The sequence below is a fragment of the Gobio gobio genome, assembly GCF_949357685.1.
Source record: "Gobio gobio genome assembly, chromosome: 22".
Lineage (NCBI taxonomy): Eukaryota > Metazoa > Chordata > Actinopteri > Cypriniformes > Gobionidae > Gobio > Gobio gobio.
The window spans coordinates 27,694,691-27,722,054 of record NC_137118.1 but is presented as its reverse complement, the minus strand read 5'-3'; the positions used below and the strand labels follow the sequence as shown (position 1 = coordinate 27,722,054).

The window sequence follows — 27,364 nt, the reverse complement described above, 5'->3', positions numbered from 1 at the left end:
GAAATAATTTGCAAACAATATTTGCATTAATTTGCGTCAAATATATTATTAGTCCCGAGATTCTTCGCATGAGTTAATAAATACATAGATCCACTGTTAGCATTTAAATTCCCTAGTGGTCTGGTGGTAGAATTGTAGTAAACCATGTCAAAGGTTCCGGGTTCTAATCTGCTCTCATATTTTTTTTCTTCTTCTTCTTTTTCTTCTGCATTAAAATCAAAGATGTTCATCAATGATTGTATATTAAGAGCATGGACATGTTTGTGTGTATTTTGTTTTATGATTTCACCGGAAAGAATAGAGTCTCTCTCCGCAACGGCATTAAGCAATAGATTGACGCGCTGTCGCACTCGTCTGTGTGTGGAGACTGTGCACGAGCCAAAAGAGAACGTGATTTGATTGGCCATCTCAATCATTTTGACATTGACGAGCACTGTTAGACCACATCATAGAGCGTAAAAAAATATGGAAGCCTCTGAAGGTCCTAATATGGCGCTGACATCTTGCGCAGATTTGGGACCGAAAAAAAATCTGTTAGTGCCTCAGTGAAAACTTCACTCAGAGAAGCCATCAATCTCAGCTGTCAATCATGTCACACCCCCCGTTTTTATAGCATCAAATAACTAACTAAAACTAAACTTATTTAAAAAACGAACACTTGAAATGAAATCATCGGAATAAAATTTGCCTAGAATGACAGAAACCGACTTTGGAAAAAAAAATATTTTAAATGTAATTTAATTGTTTAGTTTGTCTCGCGTCCACTAGAAAACACGGAGGGGCGGGGGTTATGAGCTGGGACCAACCACCTGGGGGCGATCGAGGCGCGGAGGCTTCAGTTTCTGACAGGAGTGCTACACGCTTGGACCACATTCATTTCGACTGTCTGATCAGCCTCACATTCTGTTCCTGTCAATCACACAGTGTCAACCAATAATACTGCTGCATGAGGGAGGGGCAAGCCAACTCTCTCCCTCTCTCACACACACACACAAAGGAGGCAGCAAGCGTGGCAAGCACGGAAAACGTAACGACTCAGCAAAAAGGTGCTTTTCAGAACAACGTGCGGGCCGCACTAACACTAAACTTTGATGTCAAGTAGGGGGCCACAAAATATCATCCCGCGGGCTGCAAGTTTGAGACCCATTTTTTAATCAATGCACGAATCTTAAAAAGAGATTAACACTATCTGTTCCTACATTCTGATTGGGTGGACAAGGCAGACGTTTGCATTTTATTTGGGATGCGAAAGATAGAATATAATTTGCGAAATTATATATGGAAACAACTTTTTTTTAGGGATGATGTTATGCACACCATTTTATCAGTAAAAGGCCCATTGGATGGAAACAGGCTGGAGACAGCTAATTTTGCAATCTTTTTTAACGCATATTCACTTTGTTGATAACAAAACAGCACAAAAAGTGGATGGAAACTTGGCTACAGTTAACCAGAATTTTTTAAAGTGTGTGAATGTTCCATGATTTGGCTCATAATCACTCAGCTTGAGACCAGCTCTCTACATCACAAGAGAGAGATGTCTCTGAACAGTTCCTCTCTGAGGAAGAGATGTCCACGTTTATTCATCTCTCCAGTATTGAGTGCTGAATATCATGGTCTACAGTCTGAAGTTCACACTGAAGTTCAAAGGCAAATCAATGTCTGCGTAGTGTTAAGATCTTCACAAAACCCTTGATTGATGACCCTTGATTATGTAGTTTTTTTTTCTTCTTGCTGTTGAATTCCATTCTTGCTCAGAGCATATTTGAACTTCAGTGATTTGCAGTTCAAAGTCAGCCTAACATGAAAATGAAGCATGATACTCTGTGAAATGAGCACTAGAGATAAGTAGATAAGTAGTAAATGATGCTTCTCTCCACTAGAGCTCTCAAATCTATTATTTGCATGTCTCATGATCAAAAGTGATGTGGCAAGTTTAAATATGCTGAAAGATTTGAGAGCTATGACTTTTGAGTTCTTAACAATGGTTAGGTAGAAGCATGTTCATGTACTCCAACCAATCATAAGAGTAAGCATGTATATATTTATTGAGTGAATTCCATTTGGAAGTGAACATCACTATGCCCTACTCACTCCAAAGTGGAAACTCATAATGTGGCCATTTGGAACACACTTGAAGGAAGCAATGAAGGACGATGTCATCAGATTGTTGCCATAACTACTATTAAACACATTCTTAAATATAAAATAATCTTGAAACCTTGAAATGATCACATGTACCCTTTGCTAGCAGTCTTGTTGGGAGGGCACTCAATGGAGGGTGAAGTTGCTCACTTTCGTTTAGAATGACTTCCCACAGTGCACCATATTTTGCCGAACACAGAGGTCCTGTGAAAATATTAGTCCTGTGTGTATCGTTGGCATCTCTGTGATTTGGCCAGGATTTGGTGGGTTCGTATATATATTTTTTTTGAGGTTTCTTGCGTGCCTTTTTATCCATCTTTCGCGAAGATGGAGGCTGCATTGGAATGCTTTGATAGTATTTTGGGTGCTGGGTCATATCGCTATACACCATATAACGTCTTGGTTACGTATGGTAACCCTCGTTCCCTGAAGGAGGGAACGGAGACGTACGTCGGAAGGTTACCAACGAATTGGGATCACTTCAGGGAGCCCCTATCAGCTTCGAGATCTAGAGAACAGGCCAATGGGCCATTGGCGTGTGAGATTTGCATCTCGTGCTCCGCCCAGCACTGTGGGTATAAACAGGAAGCGAGAGCAGCGCACTATTGTTTTTCCCTTTGGAAAACGCCACAGTTACTACCACTTCCAGCGCCCAGCGAAGAGCCCCTCAGACCCCGTCTGTACCGGGCGGGAAAACTCATGCAGGGAGAGTCACACTGCTGTTCCACAAGACCCACTCAGCAGACTATTGGATAACGCTGGGAAGCGTGCCCGGAGGGAGTTACCATGTGGAGAATACACTTATGGACTGGCCTTGGGCAGTGCAACATACGGAAGTACCAGGGGTGGCCCGGCCAATTACGCCGGGAAAACAACACCGTACTGGGACAGCAGAGGAGCTCTGCCGAAGGAAAGATACAAGCTTGCCGTAGGGAGCTGTACCGTGGAAGAATACACATATGGGACCGCCATGGGGGTCACAACATATGGAACCCAGCCTAACACAAGTTCCACCAATGCATACGAGTGTTAAACCTGGCGTCGGATGCTCCGCCACATCCGACTGCTGCAGGTGGCGGAGGACTCGACAGGGTTCACCTATCCTTAGGGAACTCGACTGGAGCAGATAAGCACACGTATCCGTTCCATGGGGAAGGGAATGGCGCAGCAAGCCGACACTAGAACGGGTACTCCGGTGTTACTGACTATGGGAAGCGAGCACACGGGAAGCTACCGGCTCTACACGCAGGCTATAGAATCTAGCGAACGTGTTAGGTGTCGCCCATTCCGCAGCTATACAAATATATGTCAGCGAGGCGCCACGAGCCAACGCCCAGGAAGAAGCAACACCCCTAGGGGAGTGGGCTCTTAACCCGAGCGGGCAGCGCACGTCTTGGGTCTCATACGCCAAGACGATGGCATCCATTATCCAGTGGGCCATCCTATGCTTGGAGACAGCCTTTCCCTTTTGCTGTCCTCCGTAACAGACGAAGAGCTGCTCTGAGGTCCTGAAGCTTTATGTTCTGTCGACGCAAGTCCACAGGGCGTGAACCGGACAGAGAAAAGCTAGGGCTGGGTCTGCCTCCTCCGAAGGCAGTGCTTGCAGGTTCACCACCTGGTCCCGGAAGGGAGTGGTGGGAACTTTGGGCACGTATCCAGGTCGGGGTCTCAGGATTACATGAGAGTTACCAGGCCCGAATTCCAGGCACGATTCGCCAACCGAAAATGCCTGCAGGTCCCCTACCCTCTTGATGGAGGCATATGCAGTCAGGAGTACTGTCTTCAGAGACATAACTTATAACTCAGCTGACTGCAAAGGCTCAAAGGGCGCTCTCTGCATTGCGGTTAGCACCAGAGTTAAGTCCCAAGAGGGTATAGAGGGAGGGCGAGGCGGATTTAGTCTCCTCGCCCCCCTCAGGAACCTGACGATCAGAACATGCTTACTTAAGGACTTTCCATCTACCATGTCATGATTAGCGGCGATAGTGGCAACATAAACTTTGAGGGTGGAGGGAGACAGCCTTTGCTCCAAACCATCTTGTAGGAAGGAAAGCACAGAACTGATCAAACATCTTCGGGGGTCTTCTCGGCGAGAAGAGCACCAATCGACGAACAGGTTCCGGGCTGAAGGTTTGGCGGCAACTCAGCGTCACTTGGACACGGACGGTTCCGCTGTGCCACGCCCATCTCGGGACTCGTTTGAGTAGCCAGCGTTGAAGCGGCCTCATATGAAGCAATCCCAGCGGCGTTACTGCGGCTGCGGATGCCATATGCCCCAGGAGCCTCTGAAAATGTTTCAGTGGTACCGCGTCCTGCGTTTGAACGAGTTCAAGCAGTTCAACACAGACTGGATGCGCTCCTCGGTGAGGTGCGCTGTCAGACCGACCGAGTCCAGCAGTAAAAAGAGATCCTCTGCGTGGGGCAGAGTTTGCTCTTTTCTCCCTTGATCTGAAACCCCAAACGGCTGAGGTGCCCCATGCTCTCTCATGGGAGCAATGGCCGCCTCCGCGACTTTCATGAAGACACGGGGCGACAGGGACAGCCCGAAGGGTAAGACTCTGTACTGATGTGCCCGTCCCTCGAATGCAACGCGTAGGAATGGTCTGCGTGGAGGGAAAACCGAGACATGAAACTACACGTCCTTCAGGTCGATCACTGCTAACCAATCTTGGGGATGGATGCACCTGAAGATGCATTTCTGCGTTTAGCATTCTGAACGGCATTTCTTTAAGGGACCGATTCAAGAATTGCAGATCCAAGATCGGCCATAACCCGCCGCTTTCTTGGGTACAATGAAGTACGGGCTGTAGAACCCGGACTTCATATCGGCTGGAGGGTTGGCTCTATCGCGTCCTTCGCCAGTAGGACTGCGATCTCCACCTTGAGCACGGGCGTCCTCCTTCGACACGGAGGTGAAGTGAACCGGGGAGCGCCAGGCGAACTGAATCGCACAGCCGAGTCTGATGGTACGGACGAGCCAGCGAGATGGGCTGGGAAGCACTAGCCAGGCTCCCAGTGACCGTGCAAGCGGACCAACAGCACCACAGACGTACCCGCAGCGTAGCGGCGTGCAGGGACCCGACTCGGACAGCATGGTAGCGGCCCGAAGTGGGTCTGAGTGTGCTGTGCAACACTACCTGCTTCCGCTGAGGGGTTGTGCAAGTGTGGGAAGGCCGCTTATGTGCATCCCCACAGCCAGCACCCCCTGCTGGCGATTTGGAGAGGCACCAGAGGGTGACAATGCATGGGAGCGTCATACACCGGCAAGCGCACTCTCCGATTGAAGGAGGGGCTGAGGGTGGCAAGGCTTTGTGGCGTCGCACACGGTCTGCCTCACCTCCTTCCTCAGCGGGGAACAAGAGCGGCGAGGCATAGTGTCGCACACTGTCGTCCTTGTACCGCTGAGAAGAGGGGAATGGGAGTGGCGAGACTTTGTAGCGTCACACACTGCCATTCTCGCCCTCTTGTGGGGAGGGGAATGAGAGTGGGGAGGCTTTGTAGCGTCACACGCAGACATTCCTGAACTCCTGAGACCCAGAGGTATTTGAACTGCTCTCAAGAATTTGGGTATCACTGGCTGTTTTTAACACCAGTGGCAGAACAGAATTACCAATGGTTTTCCCCCGGCCCTCCTCCGGAGGAGAGCAGCTCCTGACCAAATCCGGGTCAATGGTGTTTCTGGACCAGGGTGGACATCGTCTGGCCAAGGGCCAGCGCTGTGCACAGCTCAACCTCGGCTCAGAACTACCCTCGTGCACAAAGAGCGCAGGGCGGAGGTGGCCTGCCAGTGGCACTGCCACCCCACCGATGGGGGTAGTGAGAGAGAGGAAAACTTTATACAGATTTATGGGGGGTAATTTCTAAATCACATCTGGTCCCCAGATAATACCAATCCTGTGCGTATAGGGCTAAATGGTGCAAAAATGCCTTTTGGATTTCACTCATAAACTGCTGCCTACCTCAGTCCTGCAACAGTCCTACACCCCAAACCTGAGTAAGTCCAGGGAGTGTTAGATCAAGCTCTCCATTACAGACAACCAGCCAGATTATATTGACATGTGAGCTTCTGCATTTGATATTTTAATACATTTAATAAATTTCTCTTTCTGAATTTGAAACAGCAACATTTTCCTATAAGGCTGATCTCACATGGAGGATGCGGACATATTTTGTTCTGAACTGGCTGTGCAGGAAACACAACACTGAGAAACTGAATGAGCAGTTGTCCCTCTGAAGACTTAAAATCTCTGTTCATTCTCCACTCACATTCTCATCTCCTCATGCAAACGAATAACAGCGTCTAAACACAGAACCCCCCGACTGTGAGTGAAATTGCAGAGGTCTTAATGGTGTTATTGCCTTGTAGCTCAAGGGAGAATCAAATGAGACTCCTCCGATTGGAGTTAATGTGGTGAAAATAAGCCTGTGCTTTGTTGCACCAACAGCTACAATACACTTCAGAGATGCTACAATGACACTGCTTATCCCTCACTCATTACCTTCAGCAAATCACTGTCCCCAGGTGTGGGCGAAGGATGTAGGAAACACTGAGGAAGAGCGGTTGATCTGAACGAAAAGCTTCTGGAGTCTGTGATCTGTGAACCGGCCCACAGTACACCTGCCCTGAGAGCTGAAAGATGGTCAAAAGTTTGGAATAATTCTTTTTTTTTTTTTTTCTGCTTTTCAAGGCTGCATTTATTTAATCAAAAATACTATAAAGACTGGAATATTGTGAATACTGTAAATGTAATTTATTCCACTGATCAAAGCAGAATTTTCAGCATCATTACTCCAGTCTTCAGTGTCGCATGATCCTTCAGAAATCGTTCTAATATGTTGATTTGATGCTCAGTTATTATTGATGCACAATTAACAATAGTTATTACAATTCATTTTGAAAACATTTTTGCTGCTTAATATTTTTGTGAAAACCGTGACACACTACCATGTGGTGTAACCATTAGTGAACACCGTACACTACCATTGGTGTAAGATTTAAAAAAAGAAACAAAATAAACAAATACTTTTATTCATCAAGGACACATTAAATTGATCAAAAGCAACAGTAAAGACATTTATAATGTTACAAAGATTTCTATTTCAGATAACTGCTGTTCTTTTGAACTTTCTTTTCATCAAAGAATCCTGAAAAATAAAAGGTACCATGATAATAGGAAGAACCATTGTTAATAATTGTGCATCAAATAATAACTGATAATAATGAGCACTAAATCATCATATTAGAATTATTTCTGAAGGAGTAATGATGCTGAGAATTCAGATTTGATCACAGGAATAAATTACAGTTTACAATATATTAAAATAGTAAACAGCTATTTTTAATTGTAGTAATTAATACAATTTTCACAGTATTATCTTTTTACTGTTTTTTATCAAATAAATGCAGCCTTGGTGAGCAGAAGAGACTTTTTTCAAAAAATCTTATTTACTCTAAGATTCCTAGCAGTGAATTCACACGTGATATCTGTAAAGATATAGCATCACCTTACTGGCCGTTGATGCAGTGTAATGTTTTGCAATCTAGTTTTGCTTTGTGTCAGTTGTGCCAGACTCTGTGGTCATTCTGAAAACTTATCTGTAGACACATACCTGTGGACATCATCTCACCCCTGACCCTGACATGCACTCATCCACTGGCGTAAGGGAAGGGCATGAACCTTACATTGGTTGTAAATAAGTAAACCAAAGCTTATGGCAACAGTGATTATACAGTTTACTCTTCAAGACATCAATCATCATCAGACGTTTTAATGCTGCACAGGGGTTTAAACCAAATCACAATCGCAGATAACCCACACGAATCATGGACTTGAAAGTAGATTATTGATTTGCGTGAGTGGAGCCGTTGCCAGTTTCAATGCTTTAATGTGATGTGAAGCAGAACATTAATAACAGAGCTTCATTCTAAAGTCGCTTTCCTCTTATTTATACCAGAGTTTTATTGGAAATGGGCTTGAGATTGAAATTGAGCTGTAAAATCTGCTCTGCTTTACTTCAGTGCGGGTCTAACATGCTTTAATACAGAAACCAGGTGATGTGTAAAGTCAGCTTATATTTGCCAAATATAAAATTAACAGTGACCAGTTAAAGTTATTGAAAATAACCATTTGAAAATAATCCTTTTGAAGTAATAATTATTAGGGGTGTGCATTGGCACTGCCCTCACAATTTGATTCGATTACGATTCACCAGGTAACGATTCAATTCGATTCTACGATGCATTAAGATGCATCAAAATTCTACTGCACACAACAAGGCAAATTTTTAATCAGTCATGAGGCAATACAAGCAGTCAGATATTGAACAACAGATTGTATTGGCTGCTATTATCACCCTCATGTATCTTTGACATTAAATGTCATTAAATAAAATAAAATTGAATGGTACAGGGTATTGGATATGGCATTTTCAAACCTGAAAAAGAAAACATAAATCACTGCTTTCAGTGCTTTGAATGAGAAATGTTTCTCTTCTCTCTGCTTTAGAACCATTTGAAATTATATAGAGCAATAATAACCAACTAAGCCAACTTTTTCCAGCAGTGAACATAAATGTTTTTTTTTTTACACTCAGTAAAAAGCTCTAAGACAGGGCACTTCATGAACTCCCGTGCAAATATTAATCTGTAATTATAGTCACACTATTGTAACAACAACCACCACCCAGGCACCCAGCAATAAAAATATTCAGTTCAACACACACAGTAACGTTGACACTAGGGACTCGTCAATTCTCGTGCTTGATTTTAGTGTGGCAGGCGCGTTAGCAGGGCGTTAGCAGGGCGTAAGCAGCGCATATTTTTTCGGAGCCCATGTTAACAGATTAGAGCATTCACATCGCGCGCAGAGGCGGCACGGCAGCTCAGCTCATCGCATCGCAGGAGCAGAGCAGCAGTGCCGCGATAGTTTCGGCGCCGAGTCTATTTTTGCCGCGCTGCTCACGCTGATTTGAAGCCACAGTGGATTGTTCTTGATCAAAACTGACCAGATTAACATGGAAAATAACAAATTTCACCATGAAATCATGTAGTGAAGTGCCCCGTGTGCATTGCCGGCCCATGGCATAGGCGGAATAGGCAAATGCTAGGGGCGCCACTCATCCATAGGGGCGCCAAAATGTATTACTGATACTATTTTATTAAAGGTCCCATGGCATGAAATGTTCATTTTATGAGGTATTTCAACATTAATATGAGTTCCCCTAGCCTGAATATTGTCCCCAAGTGGATAGAAATGTTGATTGGTGTAAAAACGAGTTGTGGCTGTCTTTCTCTGCCTTTGAGAAAATGACAGGCCAGACGAGCCAATCCTGAAGTCTCCTGGTTTGACGTCCAAGCAGGAACGGTTACCTCCCTTTCCTCCACCCAGAGAATCTGGCACGCCCATGCAAGCGCTCGAGAGATCATGGGTTGTGAACGAGTGAATGCTGGCAGTTTCTCAGTGTTTGGATGTACAAATGAAAACAGAAGTCTTTTTTCAGTTCCTTCTGATCTGTGATCAGTGATTTCTTATGTGTAGCTTATTATTTATTATTCGTGCACACGCTGCGGCTTCTCTCTCTCCCGACAGAACGGTGTTTTCGTGTTTTCTATCTTGTGAGTCAGTGTTTTTGTACGTCCTCGTCGAGTCTATCTGTTCTTAAATGTGCATACAGTCGGGAGTTTCTGCTCAACATCGGCAGAGCCACATCTTTAGAGATAAACCTCACGCACGCCGAAGCTCGGCCTTCAACATCCCCGACCCCCAGTACTGCATCTGGCCCACAGCGGAGGCACCAAACGCGGCGTGAGATTAAGCAGAAGGGGGGTAAGCGTGAGGGTATCCGGCTAGGCTAGCCAGCTTTCCCCACAATAAACTGGATTACATTCGATTACTGCTGTTGTGTCTTTGTTTGCGCTGTGTACTCAATGCGCGTCACTGGCGCTTTTCATATGATTGGAACATATCTAGAAATAATGCTTTAATCAATACTTACTAACTCGTTCATCTCGCTGTAATGGTACATTGCATGTGTTACAAAGTTGGTAGAATAATGATGAAGACGGACTCGGCGTGACTGGGACTCGTGTTTATTCAGAACTCTCGGATACAAACACAAACTCGCGCTGACAGACAGCGCTCTCATAACTCAGTAGTTACTATAAATAACTTTGTTAGCAATCGCTCCGTCTCCGTGATGTCCGGTTCGCGAACGAATCATTCTTTTGAATCGGTTCTTTTTAGTGAACCGAACCAGTTCACCAAATCGGACTGAATCGTTCTAAACGGTTCGCGTCTCGAGTCAGCGCTGATCCATAATTTACTAAAGTTACTAACTTTCTGACATGAGTGACAGCCCCTCCGACTAGAAATAAACTTATAACCTGAAGTATATGCTGTAACTACAACAGTTCACCCTGAACTGAGACATGCTGAGAGAACTGATGAGAAGTGAACTCAGGTCCGTCTCTCTGGCAGCAGCTCGTGCCTGCTCGTGCCTCGTAGACCTCGTTAAACCACGCCCCCTCCGCTCATTTCAAATCCAAAGATGTCAGCCAATCACAACAGTGGGTGTTTTTACTGAAGTCTCACAGCAGACACGCCTCTTGAAGCAGGGCATTCAGCCACAGGGCAAACAGCAGTATGGAAAAAGTGCCTTTTATTTCTAAATTATGACATTTTATGATGTAAAAATCATACTAACAATATAAGTACACCTCAGGAAACACTATAAAATAATAGAAAAATGCCATGCCATGGGACCTTTAATATTAATTTGAAATATATTACCAAATAAAGCGCAACAAAAGAAACGTAAATAAGTCCCCCGCCTCTTCGGTCCGCCTCATCAATCTCCCCCCGCCGAGCTACTTGAAGTGCGTCAGAAATATAACGTGCGATCAATTTGTTGTGTCGCACCGCCTCTCGCCGCATCCAACGCAGACAGGATTGCTTTCCTTTTTTAGGGTGCTTGGCCGCTCGCGCCAGGTGTAGACACAGTGAAAGTTGCCTGAATATTTATGACGGATGGCCGAATTGAAGTGTCAAAAAAGACAGAAGCCCTCTGATGCATGGAAGATAAGGGATACACTGCTCTTCTTACTTAGTATTTGTGTCTTGTTTCTAGTCTAAATATCTAAAAATTCTTAAATCAAGGTGCATTTAGTAGATAAGTAAAATGACAGAAGATATTTTTCTTGTTTTCTTGAAAATAAAATCAAAATGAAGTGAGTTTTTGCTTAAAACAAGCAAAAGTATCTGCCAATGGAGTGAGAAAAATAATCTTGTTTCTGATTGAAATCTTGTTTCTGTCCCAAACAGAAATAAGATTATTTTTCTCACCCCATTTGCAGATAATTTTGCTTGTTTTAAGCAAAAACTCACTTCATTTTGATTTTATTTTCAAGTAAACAAGAAAAATGTCATGTCGTTTTACTTATCTAGTAAATGACCTTGATTTAAGAGTTTTTAGATATTTGGACTGGAAACAAGAAAAAGATTCTAAATAAGAAGAGCATTTTTTGCAGTGTAAAGGCAGAAGTAAAGTGATGTAGGCAAATTAATGAGCAGTTTATTTAATTGCATAGTAGTAAAATACTAATGTTTGCTAATTAATTCCAGTTATTTTTAAACTTTATGCAAGCAGCTGTTCTGGGTTCTCCAGAGGCCACAGCCAGTGTGATTTTGTAAAAAATAAATAATATAAAAATATTAAACGCATGTAATATCACTTTTTTAATAGCCTAATGTTTTTACTCTGCAGTTGTGCAGTTTTAAGGGGGTGTATAGAATTTTTAAATTAGTAATGATATTTATATACAGGTTTATTTAAAATAGCAACATTTTATGTAAAATTCACATTAAATATCAAAATTTGTCAGTTTAATTCCTGGTGAAAACATGAATGCTCATAGTTTAGTGGAAGATTGCTGCCATCCACTGGAAAACAAACACTTTTGCTAGTTCTCAATGAATAGTTTGTGCATGAATGTTAGATGCACTCTTGCTCTTTGTTTTTAGGCTGTAATGTGGCATAGGTGCAATTTTTGTACAGTTTTACTATCATCAGCCTTTAAAAAATAATAATAATATCATGAACATAATGATGGGGTAGAATGGACTGGACATCATATAAAACAACAACAATAAAAATAAAACATCAATGCATTACAAAAATAAAACATTACGAGTGTTTCCACAACTTAGACTGAAAACATGTAGTGCTAAACCTTGATACAAGGGGCACCAAGTAAAATCTTGCCTAGGGCAGCAAATTGGTCAGGGCCGGCCCTGCCCGTGTGTTTCACAATCACAGCATATGCTGCCCATCATAAATCAAAGCACGAGACAGACAGGGCTCGGAGGAGAAGACCAGAAAATGTGACATAATGTACAATATTTGTCTGTATTTGCAATATCTGCGCGAGACAAACGCTGCCAGTGTGAATCCACAATGGGGGCGCGGGCTCCCGCTCTCCATACCCACCGCTCCTGCCCTGCTACCGCGTGCGATGTGAAGCCGGCGTCAGAATCCGAAATGTGCAGATGTCCGCTTTCCAAGCTTTGGGTGCGTTTTTAATTACCCGTCTACCGCGGTCATCTCCCTCCGCCTCAGCCATCTTGATTGTTGTTGTTATGACCCTGGAAGTAATTGAAACTTCACAACTTTATTGTCCAACTCAAGGCCAGAAAATAAACGGTGACATAATCGATTATGACACTTTGCCGCATCGATGCTGAATCGTGCATGCCCCGCATTGCGATGCATCGCTGAATCGATTATTGTTGACACCACTAATAATAATTATAAGTAATAAAAACTTTCATTATATATCTTTCTTGACATTTTATATTCTCTGTTTTAGAGCTGCTTCATATTTAATACATAAATATATACATATGCACAGATCAGGCATAACATTATGACCTATTCAGGTCAAGTGAATAACACTGATTGTCTATTCATCACATAACCTGTTAGTGGGTGGGATATATTAGGCAGCAAGTGAACACTGGAGCTCTTGTGGGGTGTTCCTGCTCTGCAGTGGTCAGTATCTATCAAAAGTGGTCCAAGGAAGGAACAGTGGTGAACCGGTGACAGGGTCATGGGTGGCCAAGGCTCATTGATGCACATAGGGAATGAAGGCTGGCTTGTGTAGTCCGGTCAAACAGACGCGCTACTCAAATTACTGATTGCTCAATAAGTTAATGCTGGTTCTGATAGAAAGGTGTCAGAATACACAGTGCTTTGCAATTTGTTGCGTATGGGGCTGCATAGACGCAGACCAGTCAGAGTGCCCATGCTGACCCCTGTTCACCGTTGAAAGTGCCAACAGTGGGCACGTGAGCATTAGAACTGGACCACGGAGCAATGGAAGAAGGTGGCCTGGTCTGATGAATCACGTTTTCTTTTACATCACGTGGATGGCCGGGTGCGTTTGTGTCGCTTACCTAGGGAACACATAGCACCAGGATGCACTATGGGAAGAAGGCAAGCCGGTGGAGGCAGTGTGATGCTTTGGGCAATGTTCTGCTGAGAAATCGTGGGTCCTGCCATCCATGTGGATGTTAATTTGACAAGTACAACCTACCTAAGCATTGTTGCAGACCATGTACAACCTTTCATGGAAACGGTGGCTGTGGCCTCTTTCAGCGCCCTGCTACAAAGCAAAAATGGTTCAGGAATAGTTTGAGGAGCACAACGAGTTTGAGGTGTTGACTTGGCCTCTAAATTTCCCAGATCTCAATCCCATCGAGCATCTGTGCAATGTGTGGAAAAATCCAATCCGATCCATCGAGGCCCCACCTCGCAACTTCAAGGATTTAAAGGATCTGCTGCTAACATCTTGGTGCCAGATACCACAGCAGACCTTCAGGGGTCTAGTGGAATCCATGCCATGCCTCATAATGTTATGCCTGATCGGTGTAGAATTCAAGTTGTAGTTATAATGGAAATGACTGTTCCTGTTCCAATGATAATGGTTCCTGAAATTCAAAAATGTTGCGATACTGACACTGTTTTTCCTGTTTAACACTGTAAAGCTGCCCTGAAACCGTCTGTATTATATAAAGTGCTATTATATAAATAAACGTGACCAGACTTGACTTGACACTTTCTATTACTCTTCCACATTGCAGAGGCTTATACATTTCCTCCGGTCTGTGCATGATACATCACATGACTAGACTTATACATGTTTCATGGCAGGTTTAATGCAGATTTACTGTGTCCCATCACTGATCCAGCATCACTTTTGCTTGTTTTGCTTTCACTTATTTAAATATATACCAATTACAAACGTATGCTTCTTAGAGCTGAGTCTGAATTAGAGTTTTGCTCTGGTGACACTGGCTGCTTTATACTTGATGCAAAACATCCTGGACCGGCCGACCGCCGACGACTGCAGTATTTATAAACGGACCACTAAAACCCAGAGCCAACTTTCCATTTACATCCTGTCAGGAGACAAATGACCAAAAAGGCTCATAGGTTAAGTTGCAGACATCAGCATTTATCACATTATGAAACTGCTATTAGCTGCTAGAAATTAGTCATAGAGCTTTAGCATTCCTTCTTTAACATGATCACTCTCTGAGCATTGTTGCAAGCAATTTAGTGTAATTCACTCTTGATAATCAAAACATAGTAGGATCTTAGGGGGCTAAGGGTCATTAGGGGATCCCGATTATCTCTGTACATGATGTAGAACAGTCTGAACACTGGAGGGAACTCTGCAGTGATTGCGCACGTCTGGAGTTCTGGTGTGAAAAAGGGAATTACACCACAGTCCAGTGTTTATTCAGTCACTCAAACAGCAACACAACATCATTAATGACGTGCTAGAAGAAGCTTACAGAGCAAAATGCATAAGTACAGGACAGGACCGGTCAGAAAATGACGTGTTAATATTTGACCCTGATTGTCAAGAAGCACATCAAAGCAGTAGTGCAGCTGTTTGAGACGTCTTATGGTGAGTCATCGAGTTTAGCAAATGGGATAAAACTAATAATCATAATGCATGCTAGAGGTGAAGAACAATATTTTTTCCATAACTTCCAAGCATGAAATTAAAGACATCTTGAGGAGTTATGACGTCATCAGCTGTTCACATGTAAGGGTGACTCAACTGTTCTGTTGCAAGTTTGAGTTTGTTCACTATGAGAGAAAGAAAATGACTCAGCTAGGGGATTATATTGAGATGAAAAAAAAAAAGTGTTAAAGAGGCCAGGCCCTTGAAACAAAGTGCACTGAAGCTGAGTTTAAACGTACAATATAGAGGATTTATTACTTTTTTTTCTTAGAAATAAATTGAGCCATTAAAAAAATTGTGTTGTAGGTAAGCTTGAAATAAAGATTTACGTCATGTCTATAAAACGAGGTTCGTCTACAATGCTGATAAACATGCTACTTTCAAAAATATGCCTTGTAGGACTATTTTAATTTATCCTTTTTACATGCATTTAAGAAAATTATTTATTGCAGGGTTTTGCTGAAAGCAGCGTTCTGAAACATCATGTAAACACTAATGCCATCCTTACGCCATTTGAAGGATGTTAGTAGTGTTTAACACACCTGGATTCTACTAAAGAACAAGGCTTAAGTGGTCATGTAAATGCATAAGCGGTATTCTTACAGGTTTTTTTAAGGGTACGAAATCTGTGTGGAAAAACGCAGGACAACTAAAGTAACAGAAAGGTGTGGAGAAAGCTGCTTACTGCCCGTGCTGCATCTACAACCCCAAATCAGAAAAGTTGGGACAGTATGGAAAACGCAAATAAATAAAAAAGAAGTGATTTCTAAATTTACTTTGACTTGTATTTCATTGCAGACAATATGAACACAAAATATTTCATGTTTTGTCTGGTCAACTTAATGTCATTTGTACATATGCATCCTTTCCTGTCATTCAGACCTGCAACACATTTCAAAAAAAGTTTTCCTTTTCAAAACATTTAAAAGACGTTTAGGGGCTGAAGACACCAAGTGATGAAGTGTTTCAGGTGTAATTTTGTCCCATTCTTCCTGCAAACAAGTCTTAAGGTGGGCAACAGTACGGGGTCTTCGTTGTCGCATTTATTGGAGACAGGTCGGGACTGCAGGCAGGCCAGTCAAGTACCCGTACCCTCTTCCTCCGCAGCCAGGACTTTGTAATGTGTGCAGAATGTGGTTTTGCATTGTCTTGTTGAAAAATGCATGGACGTCCCTGGAAAAGATGTCTTCTTGAAGGCAGCATATTATGCTCCAAAATCTCTATGTACTTTTCAGCATTAATGGTGCCTTCACAGAAGTGCAAGTTACCTTTGCCAAGGGCACTGACACAACCCCATACCATGACAGACCCTGGCTTTTGGACTTGTTGCTGGTAACAGTCTGGATGATCCTTTTCTTCTTTGGTCCGGAGCACACGGCGTCCATTCCTCCCAAAAAATACCTCAAATACTGATTCATCTGACCACAGTACACATTTCCACTGTGTGATTGTCCATCCCAGATACCTCCGAGCCCAGAGAAGTCGACGGCGCTTCTGGACACTGTTAACATAGGGCTTCCTTTTGGCACAGTACAGTTTTAACTGGCATTTGTGGATGTAACTACGTATTGTGGTACTTGACAAAGGTTTGCTAAAGTAGTCCTGAGCCCATGTGGTGATATCGCTTATAGATGAATGACGATTCTTGATGCAGTGCCTGAGGGATCGGAGATCACGGTTGTTCAGCTTAGACTTGCGCCCTTGTCCTTTACGCACTGAAATTCCTGCAGATTCCTTTAATCTTTTAATTATGTTATGCACTGTTGAATGTGAAATATCCAAATCTCTTCCTATCTTTCTTTGAGGAACATTGTTTTTAAACATTTCAATAATTTTCTCACTTATTTGTTGGCAAACTGGCGATCCTCGGCCCATCTTTGCTCCTAAAGGATTAGACCTTTCTTGGATGCTGCTTTTGTACCAAATCATAATTACAATCACCTGTTGACATCACATCACCTGTTTCAAATCACATTATTATTTAACCATTTTACCTCATTACTAGACCTAAATTGCTCCTGTCCCAACTTTTTTTGAAATGTGTTGCGGGTCTGAATGACAGGAAAGGATGCATATTTACAAATTACATGAAGTAATAAACACCAGACAAAACATGAAATATTTTGTGTTCATATTGTCTGCAATGAAATACAAGTCAAAGTAAATTTAGAAATGTTATTTGCGGTTTCCATACTGTCCCAACTTTTTCTGATTTGGGGTTGTATATGTGGATTAACAGATCTCTCAAATACAAAATATGGCGCACTTGGAGGGATCTCTTGCAGGTTTGCGTGTTTGAGGATGAGAGTATCAATGCTGCGGAGCTGAAAATGTTTTAATCTGGCACTGATGCCATACAGATTTATAGTTTGCACAGCTGTGCTCCGTTTTGATGGCCTCTCTTTTAGGCCTCTCCCCTCTCTCTCAAGTAATATCCAGAGTTAACATGGTCTCTTTGTCTAGCCGTTAATATTTCACATTAGGCTAAATGGGGCTGGTCAAAATTTCCATGCGCTGAACTTGGCTAGAACACAGTCATGTCCTGCTTTCCAGTACAAATCTCATACCAGTGGTGGTTCTGACTCACATAGGGCCTTAGGTGAGATCAGACATGAGCAGCAGAAGTGAGAGAAGGCAGGGCAGAAAAGCACAGGGAGCTTCTCAGAGCATTAGAGAAGTGAAGCTGTGTCTGAGAGCTGCTGCCCTAGACTCCATATATAACTTATGCTAGGATCTACCGCTGTCTTATAATGCTCTTAAACACAAAGCTGACATAGTGAGCAAGCATTATGTGTGAGATCCACTGTATGGTCATAAGTTTGTGGGCAACCTAGATTTCTACTGGACAAAATTGGGTTTTCCAGTAATTTCTTAATGATACCTCATACATTGGCATTTTGGATATTTCAGACTTTGCAGCAGCCACCAGAATCATATTTACTGGAACGGCAATATCTTACCTCAATAGCCCTACACCTTTACAAGGGTATGCTCCCTCCCTGATAAACATTTTGTAAGCTTTATATCCTAATCGTTGAACACATCAGACACACTTTTGACATTATTCAGCCTGAGGATGGTGCTCCAGTGGTGATTGACAGACTTTATTACACAAGACAAATGCATAGAATGTCATTTGAATTGCCTTAATGTAGTTATTTATTGCGTCCGTATGTTGTTTTAGAATAGTACAAGTTGTGTAGTAATTCCGTTGAGGAAAACAAAGTTATGTCAATTCTAAGAAAAAACATAAAACAAAAAAAACAGAACTACTATATATAAAATATATTCACATAAGCATGTTTAAATTAAAGGGTTTATAATCTCATTAATTTGATACACTACTCCACATAGTTAGAACAGACATGCAAAGTAATTACTGACCTGATGCAGACACATGGCTGAAGCAGACTGATAGCATCTTTGTCTGGAGCGAGGTTTACGTAAGGTAACGTGAAAATAAGCGTGGAATATAATGGCAATGCCATTATAAACTCAGTCCAGTGAGTTTGAAGCTCAAAAAACCCACATACATCCATAATAAGAGAAAAATATCCATATTGAAAACTTTATAAAATAAAATATCTAGCTTCCAGCAGATCGTCTTCCGTATTCAACTTATGCAGAAAGTGTAACGCCTCTCACAGTTCAAAACTCTTGTGCTACATTCTAGTGATACATCGCTTTTTTCATAAGTTGAATATGGAAGGCTGAATACGATCTGGCGGAAGCTAGATATTTTACTCTATAAAGTTTTAAATATGGATATTTTTCTTACAAAACCCCATCGATTTGCTTCAGAAGGCCTTTATTATTTAGTAATGTTCATTTTAAAGTGAACTACTCCTTTTAATAAACCTGGCATAGTATACTAATAATTTTGGTGACTCTGTGAGGAATTGCTTGTTATAAATGTGTAACATAAGTTGTTCTGAATAAAAGTGTCTGCTAAATCAGTGGTTCCCAACCCTGCTCCTGGAGTCACACCAACAGTACAATTTTAAACTCTTTCTAATCAATTTCTAATTTGTTTGAAAATATTGATTTAAAATGAAAACATATGTTTCTAATTGTAGAGTATCTGGATTATTGTGTATGGTAGTGTACATCAAATCTACTTCAAGTACAGTTGAAGGTATATTTTAAGTATAAAATAGTACTTAACTAGATAGGAACATAGTATTTGACTAGCAGTATACCTATAAGTTCACTTGTAGCATAGTTGCAGTACAAATTAAAAACTTAATAAAATGTACTTGAAGTATACCTATTTTTTGTAAGGGTCTGCAAAATAGTAAATAGTAGGATTTGAGGATCTAGTACAGGGGTCTCAAACTCATTTTACCTGGGGGCCGCTGGAGGTAGACTCTGGGTCAGGCTGGGCCGCATCAAGTATGACACATAAAAAGTGTTTCAAGTATTCCAATAAAAAGTAGCACAACTGATCCAATCTTCTCAATCTTTATTATTAACAGTTCTTTAACATGAATGTTTCTTCTGAACATGAACTGTTCCTCTGAATTTGAACTAAATATAGCCTATAGAAGACTATTTCACAGCAAGGCCGTAACCAGGTCAAACAGAACAGTGAGCGAAATTCTAGGTCTAATTCTAGTTGGGAAATAATCTTTTTGGGAATCTTTTATACAATATTTGCATTAATTTGCATCAAATATATTATTAGTCCCGATATTCTTCGCATGAGTGAGTGAATAAATACATAGATCCGCAATTTAATTTCAAATTCTTTAGTGGTCTGGTGGTAGAATTTTTGTCTACCGTGTCAAAGGTTCCGGGTTCTAATCCGCTCTCATATAGTTTTTCTTCATTAAAATCAAAGATGTTCATCAATGATTGTATAATAAGACCATGGACACGTTTGCATTTTGTTTTGTGATTTCACCGGAAAGAATAGAGTCTCTCTCAGCAACGGCATTAAGCGATAGATTGACGCGCTCGTCTGTGTGTGAAGACTGTGCAGTGTGCACGAGACAAAAGAGAAGAAATATTCAAAATATCATCCTGAGTTTGAGACCCCTGATCTAGTGGAAGCTGTTGTAGGGAGGGATTCATGCTTTTTATTATGATAAACAAGGGTAAGGGTTTGGGTGTTCACTAAAAGTCACTAAAATACTCAAGTTGTCTGTTGTTGTTTTCTTCTTCCTTCTCTCTGCAGATGCAGCAGTTGTTCTACGAGAACTATGAACACAACAAGAAAGGTTTCATCCAGGACTTTCACAGTAGCAAGATCCACAATGCCATCACGTTGCACCCCAACAAGCGTCCAGCTTATCAGTACCGGCTGCACAGCTACTTGCTCAGTCGCAAGATCTCTCAGCTGCGGTACCGCACTATTCAGATGCACCGTGAAGTTGTCACCATGAGCCGCCTCAGCAACGCTGCAGTGCAGTGGGAGGACCAGCTACTGGGGGCGCCACCTTCCTACACACGGTACCGGCCCACAGAGCGGGAAGATGTCATTGAGTGGGAGTTTGTTACCGGTAGGCACCTGTACTCTACCAGTAAGAAGCAGACGCCCCGTCAGGGCCTTGGAAACCTGGTTCGCTCAGCACTCGAAGACACAGTGCTTCAAGTGATGGAAATGATCAATAAGAACTCTAAAACTCGAGGTCGCGTCATAGACTTCAAGGAGATCCAATACGGCTATAGAAGGGTGGATCCACTTCATGGTGCTGAATACATCTTGGACCTTCTGCTGCTCTACAAGAAGCACAAGGGCAGGAAAGTGACAGTGCCAGTACGGAGACACGCTTACCTTCAGCAGTCCTTCAGCCAACCGTTCTTCAGTGAGGCAGAGGAACTGGATGTTGCCCAACTAGAAAACACTATCAACGGTGACACTCGTTCACTCTCTTTCCTCTCCAGCTCGCTCAAGATCTTCTCTTCTTTCCAGAGCTCAGAGTCCACGAAAGTCCAGAGTCAGACCAAAGTCCACTTCCTCGTACCGCTCACCGGTCGCTATGAAATCTTTGTACGTTTCATGGAAAACTTTGAGAGAATCTGTCTGATCCCAAACCAGAACGTGAAACTATCCATAATCCTGGTTGACAATGATACAAACCAGGATAAGGAAAGACATCTAGAGCTGATAAAAGTATATCACAACCGATATCCAAAAGCAGACCTGTCTCTCATACTTATAACGGGAGACTTTTCTCGAGGCCTGGCCCTTGAGATAGGCGCTTCTCAGCTGAGGAACAACTCACTTCTGTTTTTCTGTGATGTGGACCTGGTCTTCAACACCGACACCCTCCAGAGGTGTCGAGACAACACTATTGAAGGAAGTCAGGTGTATTTCCCTGTTGTCTTCAGTCAGTATGATCCCAAAATTGTCTATGCTGGGGACCCTCCTGAAGACAGCAACTTTGTCTTTACTAAGAAGAGTGGATTCTGGCGAGATTATGGATTTGGTGTCACCTGCATATTCAAAAGTGACTTGCTGAGAGCTGGGGGGTTTGACACCTCAATACAAGGCTGGGGTTTAGAGGATGTTGATTTGTTCACTAAAGTCATCAATTCTGACTTGAAAGTGTTTCGCTCTCAAGAAACGGGTATTGTACATATTTTTCATACTGTCTTCTGTGACACGCATTTAGAGCCCAAGCAATACAAAATGTGCATCGGGTCCAAAGCAAGCACTTACGCATCCACACTGCAGTTGGCACAATTGTGGTTGTCCAAACATTTAGGCGTTGGTTATAACAAGACTTCCTCCTGATGTCCCAACCAGTCCCCAGCAATCACTGGAGTTTACCTCAGATCTGCATTCACTGTATTAGTGAATATTTGTGAATCAAATCTGTACAATCCAACTCCTTTAGTGCAACTTTCAAAGGTTTGTCCTTGCCATTGAATATGTTGCATTATCTTCCAATGGATATTTATTGCACAAGTCTAAAAAAGAAAGTCTTATGCGGTCATTTGTTTTCCATCATGCGATCTGCTCATATCCTATGGAGCATGTTCTGCCACATGTTTAATGAGGTCCTAAGGACTAAGGAAAAAGGTCTCTGTATGTCATTAAATAGAAACAAACTAGTTCACATTGCAGTGGTTATAATAATAGTAAACAATACAATAATAATAATAATAATAATGTACAGAATGTGCCACAAATGTGCTTTAAATTTCCTCACTGGGAAAAGGGAAGACAAATCGAGTTCTCTGATTTATACAAAGAGAAATACTATACCTTATGTCAGTATTTTTGAGTGAACTGTTTAATGATGTTGTTTTCTACCGAAAGTTGCTCTATGATATTACGGTACTGGTTACCATGTGACATCTATTTCTTTGTTCTTTTTTCTTGTGTGCTGCAATGAACAACTTACATTTTGTTTTTGCTTTGTGGCTTTCATAATTTTTCCATTTGCTGGCAGGAAAAATTCAGTGGCATTGAAATTATTTATAATAAAAACAGTGACATGCATACTTGAAATGTATCTGTCTATGGTTTAAATTAAAAACACTATTTCCTTTATTCTTGCTTTCATGATGTGTGTATGTTTTAGACTTCCATATTATACAAGGAATGATGCAATTTTCACAAACTCCTCATGTGAAAACCAATAATCTGAAATGAATTAAAGTTTCTGTGATCAAAGATTTTGGATGGAAATAAAATAGCATAAAAACATTAGCAAATCATCATAAAATAGGTAACACTTTACAATAAGGTTGTATTAGTTAACATTAGTTAATGCATTAATTAACGTGAAACTAACCATGAACAACACCTCTGTTCAGCATTAGTTAATCTTTGTTAACGTTAGTTCATAAAAATCCAGCTGTTCATGGTTTGTTCATGCTAGTTCACAGTGCATTAACTAATGTTAGCAAGATTCATTATTAGTTCATGTTAACAAATGAACCTTATTGTAAAGTGATGTAAGAACTTTTCAGATACTGTTTCAGACTGTTACAACTGAGCTAATTCTGTTGTTAGGAGGTAAATCTATCTGTCCATTTAAAACTCATATCGTTCAGCACATATATCATATTGTTCGTTTCTCAGCCCATTGATCTCTCATGGTTCCTCTGTGCTGCTTCTGCGGAGTTAAGCGGCTTCACTTCATTGCCCACATTATAAAGCTCCTTATGCAAATGGAGAAAAGGGACTGAACATGAGCTTTGCTGGAGAGCTGCTGCTTTACTGTGCACCTTAAATGTTATGTTACATTAGTATTGCTGTCATTTTGTGACTAAGAATTAGTGTGCTGCTCATTCATAAACAAGACGTAAATCAATCATTTGTCTGCAATTAGAGAAGGATTGGGAACTTTTGCTAAATTCTACATGGATGTGCAAACCTTTTTTCACCCCAATTTACTTCAAAAAATCTATCATCCACGAGACACAGGTGAGTAAATAATAAGTGTTTTCTTATTTAAATTGAATCTAGAGTTTGTGTATTTTCTGTTTACATGAAATTGTGATGATTCAATTTGAGTTTAAATCAGTCAGGACTAAAAGTTTTGCTATGACTGTTTTATTAAATGGAAATTACTGCTCCTAAAGGGTTTCCACAGGCTTATTGCTTTGTTTTTCACACAGTAGTTTGTACACTCAAGTAATTTATGATTTTTAGAACATAGACATATAAACTTGAAGGTTATTTTGTTATGGGTGTTGTCACACAATTTTTGTAAATGAGCCTCTTGACCTTTGGAGTGAGTATGCGAGTAGTGGGCGAAAGCACTCTGACAGGCGTAAAGGATCGTTGTGGCCATCCTGCTTTAAAGGTTAATGTCTGGATTCATGAGGCATGAATAATTAATTCAACACAAGAGCTAGCTGGTAAACACTCCAGTGTACTGTTTATTCTGCTGTTTGTTTCTGCTGAATATAAGTACTTTTCATAGTGCAGTAGTAGTGACTTTTATACTATTATACTAGTGCATCCAAAAAGTATTCACAGTGCTTCACTTTTTCCACATTTTATGTTTACAGCCTTATTCCAAAATGGATTAAATTCATTATTTTCCTCAAAATTCTACAAACAATACCCCATAATGACAACGTGAAAGAAGTTTGTTTGAAATCTTTTCAAATTTATTAAAAATAAAACATTCAAAAAAATCACATGTGCATAAGTATTCACAGCCTTTACTCAATACTTTGTTGAAGCACCTTTGGCACCAATTAAAGCCTCAAGTCTTTTTGAGTATGATGCTACAAGCTTGGCACACCTATTTTTGGACGGTTTCTCCCATTCTTCTTTGCAGGACCTCTCAAGCTCCATCAGGTTGGATGGGGAGTGTCGGTGCACAGCCATTTTCAGATCTCTCCAGAGCTGTTCAATTGGTTTTAAGTCTGGGCTTCTGCTGGGCCACTCAAGGACATTCACATAGTTGTCCACTCCTTTGTTATCTTGGCTGTGTGCTTAGGGTCGTTGTCCTGTTGGAAGATGAACCTTTGCCCCAGTCTGAGGTCCAGAGTGCTCTGGAGCAGGTTTTCATCAAGGATGTCGCTGTACATTGCTGCCTTCATCTTTCCCTCGATCATGACTAGTCCCAGTTCCTGCCACCTCCATGCTTCACTGTAGGGAGGGTATTGGCCAGGTGATGAGCAGTGCCTGGTTTCCTCCAGGCATGATGCTTGCCATTCAGGCCAAAGAGTTCAATCTTTGTTTCATCAGACCAGAGGAAATTTCTGGAAATTTCTCCTTTCTCCCCTGATCGCTCAGTTTGGCCGGGCGGCCAGCTCTAGGAAGAGTCCTGGTGGTTCCAAACTTCTTCCATTTACGGATAATGAAGGCCACTGTGCTTATTAGGACCTTCAATACTGCAGAATTTTTTTCTGTTCCCTTCCCCAGATTTGTGCCTCGATACAATCCTGTCTCAGAGGTCTACAGACAATTCCTTGGACTTCATGGCTTGGTTTGTGCTCTGACATGCGCTGTTAACTACTGGTCCTTGTACAGTATAGACAGGTGTGGGCCTTTCCAAATCATGTCCAATCAGCTGAATTTTAAGGAAAATAATTAATTGAATCCATTTTGGAATAAGGCTGTAACATAACAAAATGTGGAAAAAGTGAAGCGCTGTGATACTTTTCAGATGCACTGTCGCAACCCAACTCTCAAGTTGACTTTGTTGCTACAGGCCATTTGTAGCTATACAGTGAAGTTGCTAGTAGGCATCAATAATATATACTATATCAACACATTTTGACTGTGAAAACTAATTATTTGCAGCTAAAACGAATGTTTTGTGGAAAAACATTGTCACTCGTGTCGCCCAATTTTGTGAACTTGTGAACTTTTTTTGAACTTCAATTTTGTGAATGAAATGAGGTCACTTTGTGATTGGAAGCCGTTGCAGCAACAAAGTCTCTGGTGGTGTGAACTGGGATTTAGAGCTGGATGATATTCAATCCCTGGTGAGAATAAAGTATACTTTGTTGTATTTCTAATATATTCTCTTTTTCAATAGTATATTGTAAATGTACTAACAAAAAATTATACCATCTTTAAATATATAACAAGTATAGCATCATATTTTCACAATACAACTTTTAACACACTTTAAAATAATCGTATTTTCCCAGCAGGCACCGGACGTCAATATGACGTCAGATTGACGTTGGACCCCAACGTCGGACAGACGTTGCATTTTGGTTGAAAGTGAAAATCGGGTTGACGTCAGAACATAACATCAGATTGACATTGGGTTCTGACGTCAACCCGATTTTCATTTTCAACCAAATTGCAACGTCCGTCCAACGTTGGATGTTGACGTCAATCTGACGTTGGGTTCTGACGTCAATATAACGTTGGGTTCTGACGTCAACCCGATTTTCATTTTCAACCAAAATGCAACGTCCGTCCAACGTTGGATGTTGACGTCTATCTGACATTGGGTTCTAAACTCAACACCAGATTGACATCAACCTCCAACGTTGGACAGACGTTGCATTACATTCATATTGAAACTGGCCATTATCTCATTTGTCATCAGCCTGTGGATATAAAAGAAAAGGATTTAAATGTCCAAATAATTAATAATACGTAACACATTATGAACCGGTTGTCAAAGTTTTTGTCAGGTTCGTCATATCTAATGCAGATGTCACACTGGTTCTACTCTGGTGCTAGATGGAAGGTCATGGGCTCACCCAGATTGCCAGGTGTCTGGCAACACAAGTGATAACATGCAATTCCAAAATCTAAAACCTAAAGATCTCTAAACATTTACTTAGGTCTGTTGTGAATATGTACACAAAAAAGAGAAGAAGCAATAAACAACTGACTGAGATTTAGAATCGTTAGATTTTGGTTAGTTAATACCACAACCTAAAACCAACAAGGGATCAGCGTCTATTGATGTTAGAATCTGACGTCAATATGATGTTGGCTTGAGACGTTGGCTCGAGACGTTGGCTCAATGTTGGATTTTGGTTACTTTACAACACAATCTAAAAACAACTAAATATCAACATCAGCTGACGTTGGTATTGGACGTCAAATTACCGTTGGCATTAGACGTTGAGCTAATGTTGAATTTTGGTCACCTGACGTCGTAACCAAAATGTAACCAAATATCAACGTCTTATGACGTTGTGTGCCTGCTGGGTTAGTATATTTTCTAAAAATATATTTTAGAAAAATATACTTAAAATGGAAGTTCTGTGTACTTTTTAAAGTGTGCTTATTTGAACATTACTTAAACAAAAAATATGTTTTAATTTTAAACTGTATTCTCAAAATTGTCATTGTCATTGCACTGCAAGTATATTTTAAAAATACATTATTTAATATCCTGAAGTTGTAGTATATTTAATGTTAAATTTGAATAATGTTTAAGTTTATTTATTAATTCTTTGAATTCACTTCAGTACTTTATTGTATATTACTTTCAGAAAGTGTTCAAATATGACGCATGCATTAAAAGCCCATTTTTAAATATATGCAGTGTACAAGGCCTAGTGTAGTTATTTAAGTGTAAATATGTTTAATGAGTTTACACTGGCAGAGAAGAATCGTGTTACAATCGTACACACATCTATATCACACTTATAGCACACTTAAAATACAACGCAAGACAATATGAGTTGAATAGTTGAGTCTTATCTAAATGTCTCTTCAACTTGGTCTGTGACCAATCAGATTTTGTTGCTCACTGCCTGCAGCCAATCAGAGGCAGAGCTGCTGACGGTACTCGTCTGTCT

General features: G+C 41.2%; 1 protein-coding gene across 1 annotated transcript in view; it reads left to right on the top strand.

Annotated features, from left to right (window-relative positions):
- chsy3 (chondroitin sulfate synthase 3) overlaps positions 1–22,675 on the top strand; it is a 131,203-nt gene extending 108,528 nt beyond the window's left edge. The window contains exon 4 of the mRNA XM_079805363.1: positions 20,352–22,675. Coding sequence (XP_079661489.1) covers positions 20,352–21,914 — 1,563 coding nt within the window. The 3' untranslated portion in view covers positions 21,915–22,675. The remainder of the gene's footprint in view (positions 1–20,351) is intronic.
- The last annotated feature ends 4,689 nt before the right edge of the window (positions 22,676–27,364 follow it).